Genomic DNA, 25,326 nt, shown 5'->3' on the forward strand with positions numbered 1-25,326 from the left:
TCCAAAGCAATCTTTTTAATGGCGCGTTGTTTTTCTTTCACTGAGATGTTTGGATGTCACTTGTGTTTATATGGATAACTGTTCCTGCAGGATAGCCTAGTGTTGATGTGTTATCAGGTGCAATGCGGCATTTATTTCAGGTGACAGATGTCCATGCTGCTGTTGCAAGCCCGAAAGCCAGTAGGGATTGATTTCGAATGTAATAATATTGGTTCCCATTCTCCTTATAACGATTACGGTCACGGGATTAATAATTCAGAATATGGTTGGAAATCAATTCTGGTTTTATTACTCTTAAATTATGACAATTTAATATTTAACGGAACAACAACACATAAAATAAATAAAAAGTTTACCCCCAATTTTATTTTTTGCAAAAGTTTACTTTTTAATTTAGTTTTCACTCCGTTTTTATGTTACTAAATAAATAATGATTCACTGTCAAATGTGTGAGTCATATTTATTTAATAAATTGTTCTGATTCATTATAAATAGTCAGCCATTTGATTAATTTGACCAGGAACGTTGAAATGTTGTGAATCACTTAAAGATCCGACTCATTGGAGTCTTCGAAGCCGGACTCTGAACTGGTTGCGCTGTACAGGTTTTTAATTCATTAAAAAGAACCGACTCAAAAGAGTCATTTGTCCAGGACTCTAGACTAAACTGGCGATTTAGATTTAATAGCGATGTTGCACTTGCTGATGTGCAGTGCAAAAAATAAAACCTCGTCATAAAGTGATGCGTTCTGAGTTTTCTAGAACCTTTAAGTAAATCGAACGTCAATAACAAATTTACAAAATGGAAGGTTCTGAATTAATAGCTTTAGGCTCCACTCCATTTGTAAACCGTGTGTGATGCTTCCTGTTGGATCAGCCCTGCGCGTGATACCCAGTTGAGCGTTGGGATTAAATGGCTGTAAAGCAAGAATCGCTTGTTTCTTCAGCTGCCCTTGTGACGCGTCCCTAATTCAAATCACAGCAGTCTCAGATTCTTAACGCTGATTATCTCTCGCGCGTATGGAGCCCTGTTTGTGTTGTTGTTCCGGTTAAACCATAAACAAGAACAGTTCAGAATTGTGTGTCAGATCGTGCGCACATGCACATTAGTGTGTCCAGTACCCACGTTATTAGATGTGTGTCAAAACATATGATTCAGACACAGACCTTTAAAGCCAAACGTGATATGCTTGTCAAAACACTGAAACACATGGTGGTAAAGGCTTTAGAAAGCTGTATTTGGAGTGTGGATATAGGTCAGGTCGTTGACTTTTCCAAGCGAGGCGTGCATGCGTCATTCGTCTGGCTGGCCTTAATTCTCAATTTACAGCTGATGATAAGAGCAGGCTATTCTGACACGAGTACGCCTAAACAATAACTACAACAATCGGATATAACAAAAAAATCTTAGGAAGTAATAAAAACCCGACGAGGTCTTTATGTTGATCGACTCTGCATGGATATGAGAAAACGTGATGATTCACGATTTCTCACAAGCCTGAGACAGCTCACTTACATTGTGTAACACTTATCGCAGTCAAAATAGGCGTGTTGCTGTTATCCGATAAACAGGGATCAATCGCGCCCCCTGGTGTTACATCGCGCAGCTGCAGACGCTTTACACAAAGGCGTTGTTGAATCCTTTGGCTGCCACCCATTGGTAAAAACCGGTAAAATTGGTAGTGTCTTCATTTTTCAGTTAAAATAGAAATTCGATATATTTTGATAATAAGTGAAATAAATAAAGAAACACGCAACCCCTGTTATTTAGTTCATTTGCACTAGAAAATAGGCAGTGTATATAGGGATCTATATTAAAAGGTATAAGAAGGACATTAGATATTTTCCCTTTCAGTAACACAAGCACAATGAGCCATATCCACTTCCAGTTTAGTTTATGAAGACGTGTCAGTATGGTGAAACCGAGAACACATAAAAATTATGTATGGAAGCTATTTAAAACTCAAGTCATTTCAACTGACCTTTCATTTGATCGTCATCTGCCCAGTGACATAATTTTCTTTGTATGTAATCATCTTTAGATAGACAGACAGATAGATAGATAGATAGATAGATAGATAGATAGATAGATAGATAGATAGATAGATAGATTGATGAACCACCAATAAACTATGAAATGACTAACTCAAACAGGTGCAGTAAAAGGTTGCTGAGACTCCTTGCAGAATATGATGTCATGAGGGATGAGGTCATGAGTCAGAATGTTCAGGAACTCTGGGATCAGTGGATTATTTGTATGTAGCAAAACGTTCACTGTCTAAAACTCCTAGTGTCAAATGGGAGTTTAAATCCATATAAGGGAAAACAAAAGAAGGCAACAACGAGCAAATCATTTGCGTATTTTCTATGAAAAAAAGAAGAAACTTATTGGATTGAAACTTTGGTTTGATGTCGCATCGACCTGACGTAAATTTCCTAGAAAAGTCTTTAATGTGTATAAGGCGATTTATAGACAACACTTCTTGATAAAGCAGGACCAATAAAGTTTTGTGTGAGGCGGGACTTCCTCGCTGTGGAGAAGCAGTGTGGTCCGCAGAGCTGTATGTGAACGCGCGGCCTCTTGGCAAGCTGCACGCATTCCAATCTGGCGACGCCGCCCAGACGCGCGTGCTAGCGTAAACACGGACAGAAACGAGAAAAACGCCGAGAGTCCCAGTGACACATTACATCTTTCGCATTCCCGCGAGCTGGGGGGGTCCGGTTACCAGTGCTCGGGCTAAAATTAGGGTTGCTTTGGGGCTGACGCAAGAAAACTCTGTGGCAGCGGGAAACGAGGATGCATGGAAACGCATTCATTGCTGTTGATGACAGAGAGTATTTTTGGACTGTGTTGTCATCATTTGGTAACAACGAGGCCTGAGGCGTATTGTATAAAGGGAGGACGCTGAAAATGCACTTGTACAGCAGCGCGTTAACACACTACCCCGGCTCCTCTCGAAAAGTTTCCGTGACTCTCACCAGTGTCGCCAATAACGTAACGGCGACAAGTTCCAGCTCTTTGGAGGTGGTCGGAAACGCCGTTAACGGAAGCGCAACAGACGCACACACGGAATATTTGTCTCGAGGGGAACAGACTGACGCGAACATGCCTGCTTTTTCATGTTATGAGGCCACCTCGATGAGGCCGGTTTTCTACACTTCTACCGCGGAGATTATCATCACGCGACCGGATGGTGTGGAGAGATCCGTGCCCGTTCACATCGTGAAAGAGCCGCGCACAAACCGTAGACATCTGGAGACGCGCTACAACCGAGTTTCTTACGCAGTCAACGGAGATGATCATAAACACTCTGATTCTGTCTTAGATTTAGATTCCGATTCCAGAAGAGACGTTTTAGGGGATGACCAAGATGAGATAAGTGACAAAGATTCAATTCACTACGATGGTTTTTTTGGTAATGACAGATACAGAGTTTGTGATAGGAGACTCGAGCCGTGTTTGCAAAGTGATGCCACACCCTCCAGAACTCTAGGAACTGTACAAAACCCCTCATCGGATTCATATGAAGGTCTTAAAGACCCAGAAAGACAGGAAAGTGTTGAAGATGATAATCCAGTCTTCGAGCTGCACATCCTTCAGGAGCCCACTGCGACACCCAACAAAAGCAACGTTGATAACAAGGTTACCCGTTACTTGGCCGAAGTGGAGAAACAGAACAAATACCTCCACGAAAGGCAGAAATACCGCTTCCACATCATCCCAGATGGGAACTGCCTGTACCGGGCTGTTTCCAAGGCGGCTTATGGAGACCAGTCGATGCACAAGGAGCTGAGAGAGCAAACCATGCACCACATCGCCGACCACCTGGAGGAGTTCAACCCCATAATCGAAGGCGACGTCGGGGAGTTTCTGATCAATGCGGCGCAGGACGGCGCATGGGCTGGCTATCCGGAGCTGTTGGCCATGAGTCAGATGCTGAATGTGAATATCTACTTGACCACTGGGGGTAGTGTAGAAAGCCCAACAGTATCCACCATGGTGCACTACCTGGGTGAAGAGGACTTGTCTAAACCGGCTGTATGGTTGAGCTGGCTCAGTAACGGTCATTATGACGTGCTGCTGGACAGCATCCAGCCAAACCCGGAGTATGATGACTGGTGCCGTCACACCCAGGTACAGCGCAAAAGGGACGAGGAGCTGGCCAAGTCCATGGCAGCGTCGCTTTCCAAAATGTACATTGAGCAGAACGGCCTGCACTGAAAACCGACTCAGTCCCAGAATGCACCTGGGAATACTGTAACTCATTCTAATGTTTCCAAATGGATTGCACTTTGATTCCTCAAGCGAATAAATATTGCCTTAATTTATTACATTTCTATCCTTGCGTGTCTTAATTTTTTTCTATAAATGTGTTGAAGTGCCGTGCACAAGATGATTTGTGGTGCGATATGTAAAATAAGGACTGTTTGGATCTGTGCAAATGTTTCTTAGATTTGTCATAATTTTAAGCCTTGTTTGACAATACCCAATTTTTTTTTTCTTGTTTATAGTTTTGTAATCTGTTCCGCAGAACTGAATGGAATGTCGCACTAATACAAACTTTTCTAGTAGTTCTTTTAATGGTTATGTGTGAACGTGTTTTCTTTTTAGTTCACTGTTGCGTTATATATTCTGAACTGATGGCTCTTTAATGTTCAAGTGCCTGAAATCTTTTTTTGCAACTGGTGTTTTTGAATAAAATTCTTTTGAAGCAGTTTTATTTTAGTTTTGGTAAGGTTTAGTCATACAGGTTTACAACAACAATATTTAGAATAAATATACTTAAATCAAACTTAATGAAAATTACAAAAATGTGGACACGGACTGCAATTATGAATGAATTTCGGATACACATCCCAACTTCAACAAGGTGGCCTCAGACCCAACACTATATTTCATACAGGTATTTAACATGAGGGTGATTATTTTATTAACCTTTAATAACATCATAATGATATGAACACCCATTTGTATCCCAATATATACTGGAAGGTTGGACATCTGGTTGTAAAATCTGTTAGAGACTTTATTCCTGTAAAATATTATTTATTCTCAGAACAAAAAGGGTAATAGATTACATACATTACATAAATGTTAACTTTTACAGACCTGGCACCTAGATTGTGTGAAAACAATGACATAAATGTGTAGGAATGAAAGGAGAAAGTGATCTCATGTTAGTCTTGAGCATATGTTCTCATAGACTACTCTGAAGACTGACCTCAGTGTGGCTATCTAGTGGCTACTCTAAGGGGGAGATGGGGGTCTTCAAAGTTCTTTCCTTGAATAAGAGGCCTTATTATACAATTGAGCTCAAATCATAATGTTGCCTCGTGTCCTGCACTTCATAAAGTAAATGGTCATGTCCAAATATTACAAAGTAACATAACTCTTTAGTACATTTAGTTATTCTGCTAAATAGTTCCAGGAGGTTTATTTAGAAGAAGGTGACTTCTGTGTTTTGTGGCATGTGCAAGAATCTGTAAATATTTATGCTTTCTTTTATATATAGAGTCCTTTTTTTATTATTATCATTAATTGTAAGTGGGCATGCAGCTTCACTATTGATCCAAAGGGTCAAAGTATTATTTATTAATTGTTTATTAAGAGTTTCACTTGTTTTCCTTTTTTCATTCTTTCTTTTTCTCACTTTTTTTAAAGACAATTTCAGGGTTATTTCTCACTTTTCCACCAGTTATTTTAGTTATATATATATGTGTGTGTGTGTGTGTGTGTGTGTGTGTGTGTGTGTGTGTGTGTATATATATATATATATATATATATATATATATATATATATATATATATATATATATATATATCATAAGCAATTTCTGAGATTATCTATAGCTATTTAGAGATTTTGTGCTAGTTTCTGTGTCAGACACTAGATGGTAGTATACACCAGGGCGCTCTGTAATAGAGTAGAGCCTCAGAAATCATGCAGCTTTTTATGCAGAACACAGCGCATCGTTTGGATCATGCGACAGGAGATATGAATTAACCTCGAGTTATGACACATGACACTGTGTATGTGTGAGATGGAGCATGTTTTCATCATATGATAGTGTATAATTACCAGTAAGTCCAACTGATCAAACCACTATTTTCAATAATTTTATATGTCGTTTGGGAGTCTAATAAACATTAACGAGCTAACCAATTGGTCAGTTTGCCCATTCTTCATCTAAACTGCAAAAGGTCAAACACTAATGACGTTTTTGCCAGTTACTTCCATGGTTATTGCTTATATAATTTACAATTATAATAGCTTGATTATGTTAATGAAACATTGTTTTAAATGTGTGGCAAAATATGCAAAAAATAAGATTACACCGCAAAATCTCTCTTACAGAACAATTTGTTTTAAATTGGAATGACGTAATTCTGCAGTCATGTGGACTTTTAAGTTCCTTTCTTATTTATTTATTTACTTTTTGGGCTGAAAACCCCTGAGCTTTCTCTCTCACCCTCCCTCTCTCTCTCTCTCTTGAAGGAGTTTGTGTCCTTTGGTCATACATCCATAGCTCATATATACCGACTCAGAGCTCCATGTGTTTTCAGCCAGACGGAAGCGGGAAATAAGCGAAAGTTTTGCGGTTTTCTGACCAGGGTCGAGCAGACTGGAGAGCTGCAGAAGATGTCCGGACACCGGGTCCAGTTCGCGGATCTTCCTTCTACCAGCGAGCGCAAAGCCAGCCCGAGAATTAACAGTAAGATTTCGGAGTTTCTGGTCCCTCCGGCTGTGCCTCAAAAGCTAGTATGCTGCCTAGTTAGACTGCATCATATACGTGTTTAGAGTGTTTGCACGTTCGATGCCCAAAAAAACCGTCTAGGTATAGGCAGCACACTTGGTTTTGACGCACACCTTAAGAGTTTGAAGTTTAGAGGAGAGTGGGGTAAGCTGTGCCACTTTTTATTTATTTTTTACTTAAATTGGTCTCGAGGCAAAAAGAAATTCGATATTATTAGTTGTAGAATGCCGTGTTATGAAATTAAAAATATAAAGGCCAATACAATTATGCTTTATTTTTACAAAAGATGTCCAGTGGCACAGCTTGCCCCACACAAGGGGTAAACTGTGTCATGTCAAAGGAAACACTGGGGAATTTTGTAAATAATTTTCAGTAAAACAATATGATAATTTACAATAAAAATATTAATATTTCAAAGTTCCATTACAAAGCCTTATTTTACCACATTTTGTCATGGCTGTTTGCATTTTCATAAATCAGCCAAGATAACATCTTACCATGGACACAACACTTTACCCCACCAACAACTAAAATACTTAATTATTTAAAAAATATTTTTTAAAAAAGTATACTTTTTTACAATTTTTGGCTTGTTTGTAGTTAATTAAGATGGTGACACAACTTACCCACTGACAAGTCTTACCCCACTGTTCCCTACTGATTTTGATCTTTGCTGGTGTACGCTTTCAGTTACAGCAGTGGCTTTCTGCTGAATGAAGCTTGTCAGAAAACTTGAACAAGAACAGCTTTTTCATATGTCATCATGGTCTCATAACCTTTAAAACCTTATGAACTTTGCAATTTCTGCTCTAATAAAAGGCATTTGTCTATGACATTATAGCGGAAAGAAACAATCCCAGTTAAATGTCATGGCTAAAGTAATACAAGTCTAACAAATGGGATTCCTCTTATAATTTGGAACCAATTTTAAAAGATCCTCAAAGAATCGAATAAAATCCTATTGGATAAACTTAAGTTTTATACCCAGATTATTAGCAAATTCCTATTTGATCCCATTAAATAAGTTCCAAATTATTATTTCATTATTCCTTTCATTCCTTGGGGATTTTGAGAACATTCCTTTCAAACATTACTTTGAACATGTTTCTGGAAAGAAATGTAGATTTAGACATCTAATTTATGATCTTGCGTGTAAAAACGTCAGGAACCGAGGGCATTTCATAAATTCAGACTCTCCCTTAGTGACCTAAAGAATCTTGGAAGAACGGAAGAACCCTCTCACTGTGCTCTGTCTGTTATTCGCTTCATGGCTATTTCTAATCAGAACATGTGAAATGATTTTGAATGGTTTTGATGAGTCCTGCACACTACAATTCAGTGCCTCCTGGACTTTCGAGAGAGTGAAGGTAGAGGAAAAAGATATAAAAAGAGCAATGTAACAGCCTGAGAGCTGTAATATGAAAAGTTCTTGCTCATTCTCTCTCTTTCACTTTCTCTCTGAGTGCAAACCAGAGAAAAAATCCCTACACCCACTCATCTGAGAAGTAGCAGATTATTCAAGACTACTGGAGGACGGCAAGCTCTCTTTAGTGAAATCCAAAGTGTCGTAAGGTTTCACTGTTTGGATTGCTTCCACTGACACACAATCTTAAGGACAGGAAGTGTTTCTCAGTGCTGCAGCACTGCTCAGATAGAAGAGGAAGTGGGTCATTGAAGGTAGTGAGCCTTTAAGATGCTGAAAACAACTTTAAACTTAAGTTGTGTCTTAAATTATGTATTAATTGTACTCGAACAATCTACTACTGTGCTTCTCAATTCCAGTCCTCAATTCTAATTACAGATGTAATTATGTGCAGATATTTTTCAAATATAAGTACAATGTAAAAACATGTATGTACACAATAAGTGCATTGTACCAAATTAATAATTAAAATGTAACTACATAGTAGTTAAGGCCACTTAATATAAAGTGGGTCCAAAATTGCTACTTCAGATTCATCTCAACTTTAAGTTCGAAAATTGTCTACCAAGTATAGTACTACCTCATCAGTGTGAACATATGATACACACTACTTATACTGCAAAAAAGTGCATTAGTGAAGAAATGTGCATAATGTGACAGACCTGTTTGAATAAACTTAGTGAGTTCAAACAGCACAAAACTAACTTATTTTACCAGAAATACCTTGTTTGGTTCAGTATACTAAAGCCAAAGCTTTAAGAGAAACTGCGATAAATGTTTTACATCATTGCATCTTACTCAGGTTTCTACTTGTCATGGCTGGTTATGCACACTCAGAGAGTATTGCTTAATCTGGAAAATTTTGAGGATTTAGTTGTCTGGACATGGGCTGGGATGTCTAACACAAAACTGTCCTGAGTCTCACTCCTTTTCTGAGAATTGTTGCATCGGACCCACTTTATATTAAGTGGCCTTAACTACTATATACTTACATTTTAATTAATAATTTAGTACAATGTACTTATTGTGTACATACATGTTTTTACATTGTACTTACATTAAAAAAAACCTACATGTAATTACATCTGTATTTAATTTCTGTAATAACATTTATAATTACACTGTTGACCCATACTTTACACCTTAACCCACCCTTAAACTTACCCATACCTCCAACCCTCTCCCTAACCTTACCCCTATCCCACCTCAATAGCAGCAAAAGTCTTTTACAATACAATATGAACACAATAAGTACATTGTTCTTATTTTTTTTATGTAAGTACATAGTAGTTAAGGCCACCTAATATAAAGTGGGACCGTTGCATCTCTTCGCCTGCGATCAATGACAGGGTGTGAAATGGAGAGTATGTGAGACTTATTCCCTGTTATTCCAATAACATAGCACTTTACCAAGTCTTTTAACACATATGATGATTGGTTAAAGAAGATGAATCATTCATAACATCTTTAATTAGCTAGAAAAGAGTGATTTATAAGAAATCAAAGACGGTTGACGTCAGTCAACTCTTCAAAGACGGTTGCTTTTTCACCCTGTTTTTTAAGGAGAAGGTTTGCGATTGGCTGATTGGTCGTGACAGATACGCTGGAGGGTTTGAGGATCCTGTTCATGTAAAGCTCTAATTGGATGCAGATGTCACGCATGGCCATATGATGCTCCCCTCAGCGAGGCTTTGAAGTGACTCTGGACTCGAAATACTCGAGGACTGGGTTTAATTTTCTGGCTCATCAGTTAAACCTTATACACAGAGAGGGAGAGGTCTTAGAGGAATGCATGGCTGCATGTGTGTGAAGGAGAGAAATGCAAGCTCAGGTACAGACTCACATCACTGGATGACAGGGCAGGAAATGTTGAATCTCCATGGTGACAGGGCAATTGACACACCACGTTAGAGCTGACACAGTGGAGAACTGCAAGACAAGACAAATCCATCCGAGTGGCGTTAGCTCAGCACATGTGTGTGTGTGTGTGTGTGTGTGTGTGTGTGTGTGTTTGAGAGTGTGCGTGCATTCTTTGCTATAGTCAATGCATGTCAAACAAAAGTGCTGATTAGCACAGAATGAGGGATTGAGAGAAAAGGCAGAAAAAGCAATGGAAATATCAAGGGAAACAGGGCTAATAAAGCAACATTCAAAACTGTAGAGAATATATATATATATACACCCAAGCATGCATGCATAAGAAATACAAATAGAAATATATGTATAATAGTATATTAAAGTATATCAAACAACAGATAACAACACTAGATGATAGGCAACTGACAGCTGCATGAGCTTTGAAAGAATAACATCTGAGCAATAAAGTTGGGTTGCTAGTTGGATTACTGTAGGCATGACAGCAACTCCGAAAGTTCTGGACTTACACACAACAGAGTGAAACTGTGGGAAGCCACCCATATTTAGATGCTGATGAAGCTACGGTACTTAACGGTATCTGGTTTCTCCTAATGGGAAGAGAGGAGAGAATTCCTAACCTGCCGTCTCACTGTCTAAACACCCACCTTCCATATCTTCTCATCCTCCCTCCCTCTCTCTATCTCTGTTCTCGAGGACAGCTAATATATCACATTGAGTTCACTATGAAACTTTGGGTCGGGGGCGTTCAATAGTCCCAGCGATCGCAGAGTAAAGAGTGCATACAGCAACTTTATTCATTTTAACAAGTCTTCTCACTTTATAGTTTTGCTCACAGTGGGGACTTTGCGAAAGTTGCTACAGTGTAATACAGATGGCAACCTAAGATGACACTTTTCCACATCCCTCCTATACATACATTACAAGCAAGGGTTTACAGCTGGTTGTCTATGAAGGTAATTTATTTCATTATTTAATATAATTTTACATTAATTTATAGTTAATTTATTTAAATAAAACAACCCCACATTTTCATTTTTGCTTGATACTGCTAGAATATTGTATTGAAGTGGGACCTAAAAAATAATTATAAAATCTTTTAAAGTAACACATGGGATATATATATATATATATATATATATATATATATATAAAATAAAATAAAATGCTTATAAGTGGATCCCTGGAGTTGACAGGCTGGCTAAAGGTATTAGGTTGAAAATGTCTGACAGCCCTGCATTATAAGAAAAAGTGAGGAAAAAATAACAAAAAATACATGAACAATATAAGACATAAAGACTTTGATAGGCCAAAAGTGTAGAACAGAGTCTGAAAATAAAATGATAGTGGAATGTGTGTTTATATAAGTGTGTTGGAGGTGATAAACCCGTCTGAGAGTGGTGTCTGATTTTGCATGTTAGAAACACTTTCACAGCATGGGCACAAACATTATCCACTTATTCATGGAGATAAGCCTCCAGAGTGTGTGTTTGGAGGACACTATGTTCTCTTTGAGAATCCAGACACTTGTTATGTCAATATCACCCCCAATGGGATAAACCGACCCACAGACTAAATCTAACCTTTCACCTTTCACACATGACCTCCACCTATCACACGAAACCAGATCTCCAAAAGAACAACCACAAAATTACTGTTATTCAAAATTATCAGGGTTTTTTTTTCTTCTTGCTTCTTGTTTTCCATTAATGTTTCTTGTAGGTTTGTAGGTTTTTTGCCTTCTTGGCAGCTTCTAAATTATGTAGAGTGGCAATATTTTATGAAGTGTGTTTTTGCTTTGATAAGTTGCTAAGATTGTGCCTGTATATCATGTTGGTGTTAATGAGACGGAGGGAATGGGAGGACAGATGTGGAGAGCAGAGGAATCAGGAAGAAACATGAAAAGAGGAGGGAAAGGACAAGCAAAAAAGGGAAGAAAAGGGAGGAGATGAAAATGGAAGAGAAGTCTAGTACATTGAAAAGTATAGTTTGGTCACAATTTACTCACATCTGCATGACTTTCCTTATTCTGTAAAAAAAGAAAAAAAAAGTTTCGAAGAATGCTTATGCTGCTCATTTAAAAAAAAAAAAAGTTACCATGGGCCATCAAAGAGGATAAAATAATAATAATAATAATAATAATAATAATAATCATAATAATAATAATAATATTTGATATATAAATAAAGAAAAATATATCCTTAATTAGATTTTATTTTTATTTTTGTATTTTCAGTTTTAATTTTAATTTTAGTTAAACTTTTTTTGTATAATTTTCGTATTATTATTATTATTATTATTATTATTATTATTATTGAATATTTCTATTTAGCATTGAATTATAAAAAAAATTCAACTTAAACTTCTTTTATTTGAGTTAGTTGCCAAGAAAAGATTGAATACCAGAATGAGGAATTTAACCTATAGTACATGAACCATTTATGATACTTATATGTTTATTTATTATTATTATTTTTTCATCATTTTAGAAGCTTGATTTCCCTTGGTCACCATATTTTTTCATTGGATAAAAGAAACATGAACACTGTTAAAAAAAAAATTTTGCGTTCCACAGAAGAAAAAGTAATTTGGATTTGGAGGGACATGACGCTGTGTAATCATTGACTGTTGTTTTATTTTTGGTGAAACGTTCCTTTAACAACAAGGGACAACAAGGGAAAAAGAAAGAAAGAGCCCAGAAAAGCTTCTTGCTGTTTTATATGTGAAGAACAGAAGGATTTCCTCTGTGTGAAAGAATGGTATTTCCCCAGACAACACTAGCAGCTGTTTTTGTGCGGATTTACTGCTTTGCTTGCAAGAGCCCTTAAGTTTCGCCATCTAAAAAAACACCAGCACAGCAGCCTTCTACCTTTATGCAAATCTTGAGCATTGTCTCAGGATTTTAGGCAGTTCATTTCTGTTTCTCTTTTCTCATTCTTCTGGTCAGGATGGTATGAATCACACTGTACAGGGGTCATCGGATGCAAAATTCTCTTTTGTTGTTGTTTGAACATAAATGTGTTTTGGAAGTGTGTGTAACCATCCATTCTGTAATGATAAAAATCCACCTAGTGTTTTATTTTTTATTTTTTAAATCCCTATTTTAAAATCCCCTTTCTTAAATCAGGCTGTCCTGAGATTCCTGGCAGAATGACGTAGTTCTGCACAGGCCCCTCCCACGATAGTTGATTGGGAAGGCCGGCTTACCTTAGACCCGCCCTTGTATCAACTTTGGTGCAGGGGAAGACAAGAATGTCTCAGATTAAGCGACTGAGGTGTTTTGCTGTTGGATGTAATAATGAACATAGCAGTCGTCATTTACTCCCGACATATGAGCCACTGAAGATGCATAGGATTAACGTTACTATCGTTTTGAAAAGAGCTTATCCCCCATCTGCTGAAAGTCGTCTATGTTTCATGTTCATCTACAGAAGAATTGAGCATAAGGGTTATGAATCTTTGCAAATCACCTTTCCTAATATGTGCTAGTATGCAAGTTTCACGGCTAAAGTAAACAGTACCGCTCATCACCCCAGAAGAGAGGGGCGTGGTCAGCAGAGCTCATTAGCATTTAAAGCAACATGGACTAAATTGGCTTGCTAAAAACAGAGCTCATTTTGACAGGGTAAAAATTTGTTTTTTTACACTACCATTGAAAAAATTGGAACCAACATATGTTATAGACTTTTCATTAAGACCCTAAAGAATCATATAAACTTATATCAAATGGGCATCCGATTACCCCTTTAAGTGAAGAGGTGAGTGAGAGGCTTCTGTTTCTCCCTCCTTTTTTGCTGACATACCAAGACACAGTCACAGTGAGAAGTTTAGTTTTACTTCTCCGACCACAGAAATGTCCTTCCAATTCTACAGCATTAACGACACAATAAACATTTTTATAAAACTGAAGCTTGAGGGGAGTGTAAATAAGCACATGCTCATACACACACACACACAGATTGAGACCAATGTGCTGAACAAATGCACAAATCAGTAGCTATGTGTCCATCCATTTTTATGCACATTTTGGATTATCGCATAAAAAAAAATGCTGGATGGAAATGCCAAGATGCACATTAATACTAAAAATGCACATACAAAACGTTTACGCACAACTGAGTTGGATAAACTTTTTGTCCGATAAGAAATAATTTGCATACACTACGATGGAAACACATTTACATAATTACAATAAACTCAACCATGCGCATTGAAAAATGAATGTGGATTTGCACTATTAGATGGGATAACTTGACTAACCAGTGGACCCGTCATTCTGAAATGCCAGAGGAAAGTGTGTCATCAAAGTATTTCTGTATAATTACTGTCTTAAATGACTGTTCCAAAAAGCAGGCATTCACCATTAAGGCATTAAGTGTGTTTGTAGCTTATTGTGTATCACTGCTAGGGTTACACTGCTACTCTAAGTGCTTTTTAGGTGGCTACTTAAGTAAAACCCAGCCCTAATTATATTCTGGCTTATATGACAAGGGACTCTGGAAGCCAATTTCTTTATCTCTTAAAAAAATATAAAGGGAGTTATGAAATATAGTCACATTGTGACATAAGGTTACCATTTTCTAGATATGTAGTACCAATTATGAGAAGAAAAACCAAGCCACAATTTGAAAATAAAGTTGCATTTTCAAGATATAAAGTGACAATTTTAACATTAAGGTTTCCATTTCATGCATTGTATCAAATTTAGCCAATGTCTAGTTTTCATCTGCGGTCCCTTGGAAGGTATTCATAATCACGGATAAACATAAGAACAAAACAACAAACACATACAATACAGTAATACTTAAACATATCCCATCAGAGCCAAAAAAGAACATTCAGTTTAGCCACAACTGCATCAGTATTTACAGATTTGAGTTGTTTTTAAATTAGATTTTAGTTTTAATTTAAACATGTCAGTAGATGTGCACATACTTATGTCTTCTGATAGAGTGTTCCAGTGAATAATAGCTTTCACTGAGAAAGATGATAACCCAAAGGCAGAATGTCGAAAAGGAACAAAACAATTTCTAGTAGATGATGATCTTGTAGACCTTACAGGGAAATGCACAAAATCAGATAAATGTTTTGATATTGTGAAATATAGTTCAATTATAAGAAACAAAGCTGCAATTGCAAAATATAAATTAACATTGTTAGATACAAAAAAGTTATATTTTACAAAATAGTCATTTTAAGTTACAATTTTAATACAAAGTCGCAATTATGAGTAGAAAAGTCACAATTAGTCAAGATAAAGTGCTTTCATGATATTTTGTTCGATTGAATCGAACTCAAGTTAGTTTCTCCCTCTTGGTGCTAATCTTTTGGGCAGGTGTGAATACAGCAGTCACTCTCGGGTGTGGACCAAACAGCCGCACAAATTCCCAACTGAAGAGGTGGTCTAGGTCCGGTTCCAAACCAACTCTAGTACACTGGAGAATTTGAATGAATGGATGACCTTAGCACATGTGTGGTTTTGTTTACAATTTCTGGTTCACTTGCAAAAAGGGCAGTGTGAAAGTTAACCACACCAAACAACAACAACAAAAAAAAAAAACATTGTATTTTGTCTGGACCAAAGCAAGCGAACTATCAGAATTTCCTGGTGTGAATACACCCATAGAGTCACGTTGTAAAATATAGAGTCACAGTTTTGAGAAACAAAGTTGTAATTGCGAAATATAAAGCCACGTCATTAGATACAAAGTACAAAATAGTCACATTGTGAGATAAAAGTTTACAAATTCAAGATATAAAGTCACATTGTGAAACAGAAGTTTCGAATCAAGTCAAATCATAAAAAGTCCCAATTGCGAAATTTTTATGTGAGTTACAAGTGCAAAATATAAAGTAACATTGTGAAATAGAACAAAAATATATAAAATTACTTCATGAGATATAAAATCACACTGAAAGACATACATTTCATAGGCTTCTATAGATCGCTTCTTCCTCCATAATTATTTTTCCATAATTGTATCACTTGACGTGAAAATTGTTTAATACTTAGGGTTTAACCTCTAACCCTGAGTGTGAGCTATAATAATAATAATATGTTGTTTAGTTACCATTTATTCAAAAAGTTAAAAATAGCAACGTTTTGATCAAAGACCTTCATCAGGCAAACTTTGTCAGTGTGTTTGCCTGACAAAGGTCTTTGACCGAAACATTACTATTTTTAACTTTTTGAATAAAGGGAGTGTAACAGTGTGCAGATATTTTTTTATATTTATTTTTTTTGAATAGCTGTAGTCTTAATCTAGTCTTAATTTTCCATGATCTAACTAAATGAGGGCTTAATATTTCCGCCCACAAACTGTGTGTGGCGTACAAGAATGTGGCAGAAATGTTCCCATGTGAGGTACCAGTGTGGCATGTATTATTCAGAGGGTACCTGTAACAGGACCTGAGAGAGTGCTTAGTGTAGCAGATGGCACCTATTTCTCTCAACACAAGCCACTTGTAAGATGAAAGCAGGCACACACACGATCATACACGTCATGCTTTCAAGCCAGCATGAATATGCCACTCGGTACCAATCTGTATTTCACTTCTTTGTAAGATGACAGGTTTCTGCAGCTGTCTTGCCTGTCCTGAGGGATGAGGACCTGAAATGACAGGTCAAAATAATGGCTTGGGAAGAGAAATATATGTTTTTCAGGGGGGTTCAGAATGCAGATTTCTGATGCAGATATACATCTTTAATTTTGTTGTTTACTATTTACACATTAATTATATAAAGAAAAATCTCATTGTTTTAGCACATCATTTGGTCTTAGCAATGGTGCTAGCAATCCCAGGGTCATAAGTTTAATGCAAGGACTGAAAGAAATACTCACTCACCAGCCAATTTATTTGGTACATCTGCTAGTACCAAGTTGGACCCCCTTTGCCTTCAGATGTTCCTTAATACGTGCATTTATGTTTAGCAAGGTGCTGGAAACATTCAGCAATTTTGGTCCATATTGACGTAAGCATCACACAGTTGCTGCAGATTTGTTGGCTGCACTTCCTTGATGCTAATCTCCCATTCCACCACATCCCAAAAGTGCCCTGTTGGATTGAGATCTGTCGACTGTGGAGTCCTTTTGAGTAAAGTGAACTCATTATTCAAGAAAACTGTTTGAGATGATTTGAGCTTTATGACATGGCATGTTATCCTGTTGGAAGCAGCCATCATAAGATGGGTACACTTTGGTCATTAAGGGAAAGATATGACATCCCCCAGCACCAATATTCAGGTAATGCTCAATAGCCACGTTTCCACTGTTGGGCCAAAAGCGGGCATGCTATTGCTTGCCAGGGCCAGTCACAGGCCTACTACTAAGGGGCCCAAAGTGTGCCAAGAATATATCCCCCACACTATTACACCACCACTTGCCGGGCCACTGATACACACCTGGTCTTCAACAAGACCAAAAGGACCCATGTCACACCTCTCTTTTTCTTTCTACACTGGCTACTTTCACTTTTTTATGACAGTTTGCTTGTTGTGTTGCTCAGTTGTAAGTCACCTTGGATAAAAGTCGTCTGCTAAATGAATAAATGGTTGACCCCAAACACGAACTGTATTGTAATTATTCATATATTATGTCATCATCATACTTCTACACAAGTATGATAACATAAGTGTTAATACAGGTGCATCTCAATAAATTAGAATGTCATGGACAAGTTCATTTATTTCAGTAATTCAACTCAAATTGTGAAACTTTATTAAATAAATTTAATGCACACAGACTGAAGTAGTTTGAAAGTTATAGTCATGACATTTGCCAAGTATGGTAACCCATACTCGGAATTGGTGCTTTGCATTTAACCCATCCAACTGCACACACAGCAGTGAGAAGTAAACACAGAGCAACAGAGCAGTGGGCAGCTATGGAGCCAGCACCCGGGGAGCAACTGGGGGTTCATTGCCTTGCTCAAGGGCACTTCAGCCATGGGTATTGTGGGTGGAAGAAAGCACTGTTTATTCACACCCACAACTCCTGCCAGCACCATGACTCAAACCGGCGTCCTTCTGCTAACTAGTTCGACTCACTAACCATTAGGCCACAGCTGTTTTGGTTCTTTTAATTGTGATTATTTTGGCTCACATTTAACAATAACCCACCAATTCACTATAAGTGAACAATTCTTCATCAGACCAATAAAAAATAAAAAAAATAAAAAAATAAAAACATTTTTAGTGAATTGTTGGCCTTTTGGAAAGTACACTGTAAAAAATTTCTTGTTGTTTTTACAAAAACTTTTTGGCAGCTGTGGTTGCCAGAATAATTTTGTAAAAATACAGAAAACTGTAAACACATTTACGTCAAAAACTGTTAATTTTACAATATAAAGCTGTAATTTACAAACAAGAAAATGTGAATATAAACCAGTAAATTCAACAACACACAAAATTAAATCTGTTTTGTACCTTGAAAATACTGACAACCACCATAATAATAAAGATGGTACTGTATAAGAGAAAGCCACATGAAGTATCAAAGCTCATCACAAGTAGCTTCACCACAAGCAGAAGTATATATTAACATATAGAAGGTGCACATTTATGGAAACACAAAACACCATCATGGTAACACACGTGATACTTAAATAATGCAAAAAACTTTCATTAAGCAACAGAAGATGTAACATAAAGCTCAAATGTACATAACTGATAACAAGAACTATTTAAAAACATGATTATTTAAACAAAATACTTTCAAACGTGGAGTGTCACGCAGGGAATTCTGGGAATATCAGTTTACAGTTTTAGACTGTAAATTATTCATTGATTTGTTCTTTTTTTACTTCTAAAAGCTGTATAATTAACAGAATTTTACTGTAAATTTACATTAAATGCTTTGTTAGATCTTTTACAGTTTTTCCCTGTATATAGTACGGGAACTTACTGTTAACCTATTATCAGTTTTTTTCCGTAGCGTTTTTACAAAATTTTACAGTTAAAATTACACTTATTTTTTACAGTGTATGTTCATTTACTGTACATGTACTCCATACTTGGTAGGGGCATCAGTTTGTGGCACTGCTGAGGTGGTATGGAAGCCCACGTTTCTTTGACAGTGGCCTTCAGCTCATCTGCATTTTTTGGTCTCTTGTTTCTCATTTTCCTCTTGACAATACCCCATAGATTCTCTCTGGTGTTCAGGTCTAGTGAGTTTGCTGGACAGTCAAGCACATCAATACCATGGTCATTTAACCAACTTTTGGTGCTTTTGGCAGTGTGGGCAGGTGCCAAATCCTGCTGGAAAATGAAATCAGCATCTTCAGAAAGCTGGTCAGCAGAAGGAAGCATGAAGTTCTCCAAAATTTCTTGGTAAAGGGTGCAGTGATTTCGGTTTTCAAAAAACACAATGGACCAACACCAGCAGATGGCATTGCACCCCAAATCATCACAGACTGTGGAAACTTAGCAACTTGGGCTATGAGCTTCTCCACCCTTCCTCCAGACTCTAAGACCTTGGTTTCAAAATAAAATACAAAACTCAACTTTCTGATAACATGCTTGGATAAAGCACTCTGTGAACAGCCAGCTTCTTTGGCAATGAATGTTTGTGGCTTACCCTCCTTGTGAAGGGTGTCAATGATTGTCTTCTGGACAATTGTCAGATCAGCAGTCTTCCCCATGATTGTGTAGCCTAGTAAACCAAACTGAGAAACCATTTTGAAGGCTCAGGAAACCTTTGCAGGTGTTTTGAGTTGATTAGCTAATTGGCATGTCACCATATTCTAATTTGTTGAGATAGTGAATTGGTGGGTTTTTGTTAAATGTGAGCCAAAAATATCACATTTAAAAGAACCAAAGACTTAAACTACTTCAGTCTGTGTGCACTGAATTTATTTAATATACGAGTTTCACAATTTGAGTTGAATTACTGAAATGAACTTTTCAAAAAACATTCAAATTTATTGTATGTGTCTGATGACTTTTTGAAGTGCACACACTTCTACAGATAGCCAATGCTCAATGTGTAGGAAGCAGTGAACACTACATAGGGACCCTGTGAATAATTTGATAAAAAAACAAAAACAAACCAGCACTCAGGTTTATCAGTAGCTCTTAGAAAACACTTTTGGCTGCTCAGACTCATAGCAAGCTTTTGTTTTGTTTTTTTCTCTTGGAGACATGTAGATGTACAGACACTCAGCTGTTCAATAAATATAGAGGAAAGCAGCCAGCAGGGTGGGTCGGATTTTTACACAATCCTCTGGGGAACCAAAACTAGCTGCAGAGGACTAACCACTAGATTTATTAGTTTCATTCAGCACAATTTTATACCCCAATTGCACTTTACAAGGGCGTTACACTCAGTCAGTCTGAGTTTGATTTAGAAAATGCTAAGAGAAAAAGTCTTCAAAAAGATCTGTAAGCCTTGTTCTGGTGTATGGCTGCCCAGTATTTCCATTGACACTGACAGAGAGTTTCAGGCTATGTCCACACGAAGCCAGAGCTTTCCCGATCCGATCTCTCTTTTTTCCTTGTCTCAATAAATATCTGCATCCACACGAAACCTTAAAACTAAAAATGGAGAAGAAGACTTGGACTATGCGCGTTAACCTTGTGCGCGGTATACAGATGAACATGGAACAATACGTTTATTAATCTGTGTTAATGTTAGTTAATAAAAAGACATAATAAAGTTGTTAAGTGTTTGATCATGGTTTTGTTGGTGTAAGGATTTACTATCCACATAAAAACGCGAGGGTGGTGTTTTCAGATCTTTTTTCTTTCTTTTTTATCCTCTTTTCTATCATACAAATCTTGAAATTATATATATATATATATATATATATATATATATATATATATATATATATATATATATATATATATATATATATATATATATATATATATATATATATATATATATATATAATTACCCTGAGTACTTGTGACAGGCTGTGTACTGAGTCCACTGTTATACACCTTGGTGACTCAAGTTAAACTAAATAAAAATTAGCTAAACACCAAAGCAACAGCATATTAAAATTAGCAGATGATGAGACAGCATACAGGGATGAAGTGAATCAACTCATAGCATGGTGTGACTACAACAATCTCTCTTTTTATGTCAACAAGATGTAACCAAACACCTCCTTCTTATTAAAGAAGACCCAACAGTGCCTATATTTTCTGAGAAGGCTGAAGAAAGCAGGCATGACCCCCTCTATCCTCACAACTTTCTACAGATGTGTCATAAAGAGTGTAACCAGCTGTATCACAGTTTGGTATGGAAAATGCTCAGCATCTGACAGGAAAGCCTTACAACGGATAGTGAACAGCACATCACATCACCGGGGCATGTCTTCCTGCCATCGAAGATATCTACAGCACCAGGTTTCTGAAGGGGCAACTTCTATCATGAAGGATCCTTCTCACCCTTCCCACACCTTGTGCATGCCTCTCCCATCTGGAAAGAGATGAGAAGCATTTAGACCAGAACTTCCAGACTCAAAACCAGTTTCTTCCCACAGACAATCAGACTTCTCAACAGCTAGTCTGATGTCACCTATATCCAGGGTTGCACATAATTTTTTCAGCCTGGTTCTCATAAGAGAACCTGCAGATTGGTTTGGTCCTCACACTGCATATAGCTCGACCTATTAAATATTATATAATATAACTATAAAAATAGATTAATAATATTCTAATAAAGCACTAATAAACAGCCAATATGTTAATAGTAGACATGCTAATAAGCAACTACTTATTAGTGTGAATTGGACCCTATACTAAAGTGTTACCACAATTATTTTTTAGTAAATTAAAAAATAAAATGTTAATATCTACTACTTTATTTGTGTGCCCTTTTAAGAAGAAACACTTTATGTATTCCCCAATTGTAAGTCCCTTTAGATAAAAGCCTCTAAAAATAAATAAATAAAAGCGTTTTCATCATTTTCAAACTTAAAATCAGCAGGCTTTTATTTTGGCGGGTTGCTGGCAAGTAAGTACACGCGCTTCCGGATTTAGCACTGCTGCTGATTAAAGAGCGTCAGTGAATGAATGTTACTGTTTTGCATTATGCTTTGAAAGCGGTATGGGATAGCCAGTGTTTGGAATAGCGACGTTATTTTTTAAGTAACGGGGTAATCTAACTAATTACTTTTCGCGTCGTTATAATTCCATTAACATTACCGGAAGTTAAATGCAGTGCGTTACTTTGCATTGATTTAATAAACTATGTAATCCGAATACACCTCTGCCTCACACAGCGAGTGAGCAGGTGAGTTAATAACGAGATAAGCGATTATGATTGGCTAAGGCAGAGTCATGTGTTTCATGGTAGCCAATCAGAGCCAGTGTTTTTACGCCAGCGGCGCAGCAGCAGCAGCAGCAGAGATGGCAAGTCAGGAGCAATCGAATAAAAAGTTGGCATTTTCAAGGTGGAGATATAAGCACTTATTCAAATTCATTGTGGTCAAAGGCAAGAACGTGCAAAAACACTTTTCATACAAAGATAATACTTGGAAGCGCAGGATAAAACTCTTGCTGTCTGTTGACGTGCAATAAATATTGAAAGTTATGTACAAACACCTGTCTGTTCTACTCATTGTAACTGACTTGTGAAAACTGCTCAAAATCTTTGACATAAAGCAACTTTTTTTTTTTTTTCAGTAACGCAAATAGTTACTTTCCCTGGTAACGAGTTACTTTTATTATAGAGTAATTCAGTTACTAACTCAGTTACTTTTTGGAACAAGTAATGAGTAACTATAACTAATTACTTTTTTTAAAGTAACGTTCCCAACAGTGGGGATAGCTTAGATTTGTGTTTTCAGTTTGAAAACAAATATTATGTAGTACAGTTTGTCGATCTAAAATGGTAATTGTTTACAGCTGTCAACCATATTGTTACGCAAATGCGCTGTCAGAATTTATTTCATTTTTTATTTTGGACCTGCGGACCACTTATGTGCACCCCTGTGTATATGTCACCCCAGGAACCCCCCTACCCCAAAACACACACACACATGCACACATATATATATATATATATATATATATATATATATATATATATATATATATATATATATATATATATATATATATATATATATATATATATATATATATACATTTATAGGTATATAAGAACATATTTTTGACTACTCTAACTAGGGCTGAAATGTTTCCTCGAGTAACTCGAGTAACTTGATTACAAAAAATGATCGAGGCAAAATTCCTCTGATGATTACACCAATGATTTTAAACTTCAGACAAGCCCCCCTCCCCCCACGAAAGAGTAAACGATTGTCAACTATGCTCTTCCAGACTTTGTCTATGGGGTAAAGCGAAGTAGCAGAGTTTGGTATTACCATGCTACCAATATTCAAGAAAATGCCACCAAACTCATTAGAAAGCACTTCATATTGGATTAGGACAGTGACCCAAAACACCCTGCCAGTTCAGTCAAGGACTTTATCAGGGCAAAGAAATGTAAAGTCTTAGATTGCCCAAATCAATATCCAGATTGTCCCCCCAAAGTCCCCCAAACAAGCAACAGTTAGAATTGGCTGCATTAAAGGCAGAAGAAAAGCATCAGACCAAGAGTCTGGTGATGTCTATGGGTTGCAGTCTCATTGCTATTATTGCATGCAAGGGATCTGCAACTAAATATTAGCTTTTAATCTTTTACATCTGCCTTAAATTCAACTGTTCTAATACTTATGCTCACATCAAATAGTGGGCTGAACTCTTAAAGTGTTGCCCTTTTTATTTGGTAAAACATGTATGATAAATAATAATAAATCACCACCACCTGCTAAATAAAATAAAATGTGACTTTCTGTAGTTTTGTCGCATATTAATCTTTTAATCATATTTGCAAATGTCTAGACTCCACAGCAGAGAAAGCAATTTTGTCTTTACTGTTCCAATACTTATGGAGGGCACTGTATATTATATATATATATATATATATATATATATATATATATATATATATATATATATATATATATATATATATATATATATATATATATATATATCTTTCAGGGAACAACGACACATGTATAAAAATATACTACAACATACAAAATGATCTTGGGCGCAGGGGTTAACAGCTTGCTAGAGGGGAGGATTTTCAATACACTTTAGTCAATTCAAAAAGCAATGACTTCAATTGCTATAATTTGAAACTCAATAATTATAACACTTAATTTCTATAATTTGATTTCTGAAGACTTTGCAGAGTCATATGAGCTACTTTTATGATATTTTATTGGTGCTTTTGTTTCCTTTTACATTTTTGACAGCCCCAGTCTTCTTCTAGTTTCATTATATTGGAAAGAGAGGCAGAATATTTTTAAACAATTCAAGTCATAGGTTTGGAAAGACATGAGGTAAGCAAATAACATTAGACTTTGATTTTGAAGTAAACTATTCCTTTTGAAGTGGAGCAGTTTAAATAATAAACCACATTTCACCATTATGGAGACACACAGGAAGGTGAGCTGAACCTTGCATTAAGATATGCAAATCCTTGCGATTTAGAGCCCTTGTTTGTGTGTGCGTGTCTGTGAATCCACATGTTTGTTTGTGTGTGTGTGTGTATGTGTGTGTGTATGCCAGCATTGTCAGTTATTCTAATTCCATTTCGCCCACAATAAGACATTAAATTAGAGTGTCAGCATTCTTGATGAGGAAACACTAAACTGCATCCATAAGACATTAATGAGAATATATTTCTTTGATGCTTTTTTCACAACACAATCAAGTGCATGCATGTACGTTGACACCAACAGACCAAAACTAATTCAGCAAGTCGATGAGGAGGTTTATTAAAATCATTTCTCAGGATCCTCAAGACTCTGAGTGTCCTGGCGCAGGGTTCAGTGTTATTTCACTGCATCAAAAGAGGAGATTGTTTTGGTTCTAATATTTGTCTGCATGAATGTAAGGAATCAGCCCTGCAGGGTGTTTGGAGGATGGTTGAAGAGAGTGTCAGTGATGTGAGACCAAGACTGATGTCAGTGTGAACGCTCCATTTCAAACATGCAGTGCGGCTGTGTCTCTGAAAATGCTGTTCTTTAAAACAGATACAGTCAACGCAGACACTGCGACACACAGTGACCTATGACAAGGTGATTTCGGGAATGTTGAAAATGATGAAAATGATGAAATGGAAATGAAATTGAATTTGTGTAACGGAAGTGATCTATGAACACATTTTGTTCTTTCAGAGATGATGCCTTGTGGTTAGTGCACATGTTTGGACCTGCTGTACAGTGATGCTTAACTGAGGAATC

General features: G+C 36.8%; 2 protein-coding genes across 3 annotated transcripts in view; both read left to right on the forward strand.

Annotated features, from left to right (window-relative positions):
• The first annotated feature begins 2,623 nt into the window (after positions 1-2,623).
• LOC127946199 (OTU domain-containing protein 1-like) lies at positions 2,624-4,714 on the forward strand. Its single transcript, XM_052542603.1, has one exon. The coding sequence runs from the start codon at positions 2,911-2,913 to the stop codon at positions 4,219-4,221; it is 1,311 nt and encodes a 436-aa protein (XP_052398563.1). The 5' UTR covers positions 2,624-2,910; the 3' UTR covers positions 4,222-4,714.
• A 1,782-nt stretch (positions 4,715-6,496) lies between these two features.
• The window catches only part of LOC127946191 (sickle tail protein homolog), a 135,732-nt gene continuing 116,902 nt past the window's right edge, over positions 6,497-25,326 (forward strand). The window contains exon 1 of one of the 2 annotated variants that reach the window (XM_052542567.1): positions 6,497-6,713. In XM_052542567.1, the coding sequence (XP_052398527.1) occupies positions 6,641-6,713 (73 nt within the window). In that variant the 5' untranslated portion in view covers positions 6,497-6,640. The remainder of the gene's footprint in view (positions 6,714-25,326) is intronic. The other variant, XM_052542579.1, reaches the window with a different exon arrangement.

Source organism: Carassius gibelio, chromosome A24 (assembly GCF_023724105.1).
Source record: "Carassius gibelio isolate Cgi1373 ecotype wild population from Czech Republic chromosome A24, carGib1.2-hapl.c, whole genome shotgun sequence".
In the NCBI taxonomy this organism is placed as follows: domain Eukaryota; kingdom Metazoa; phylum Chordata; class Actinopteri; order Cypriniformes; family Cyprinidae; genus Carassius; species Carassius gibelio.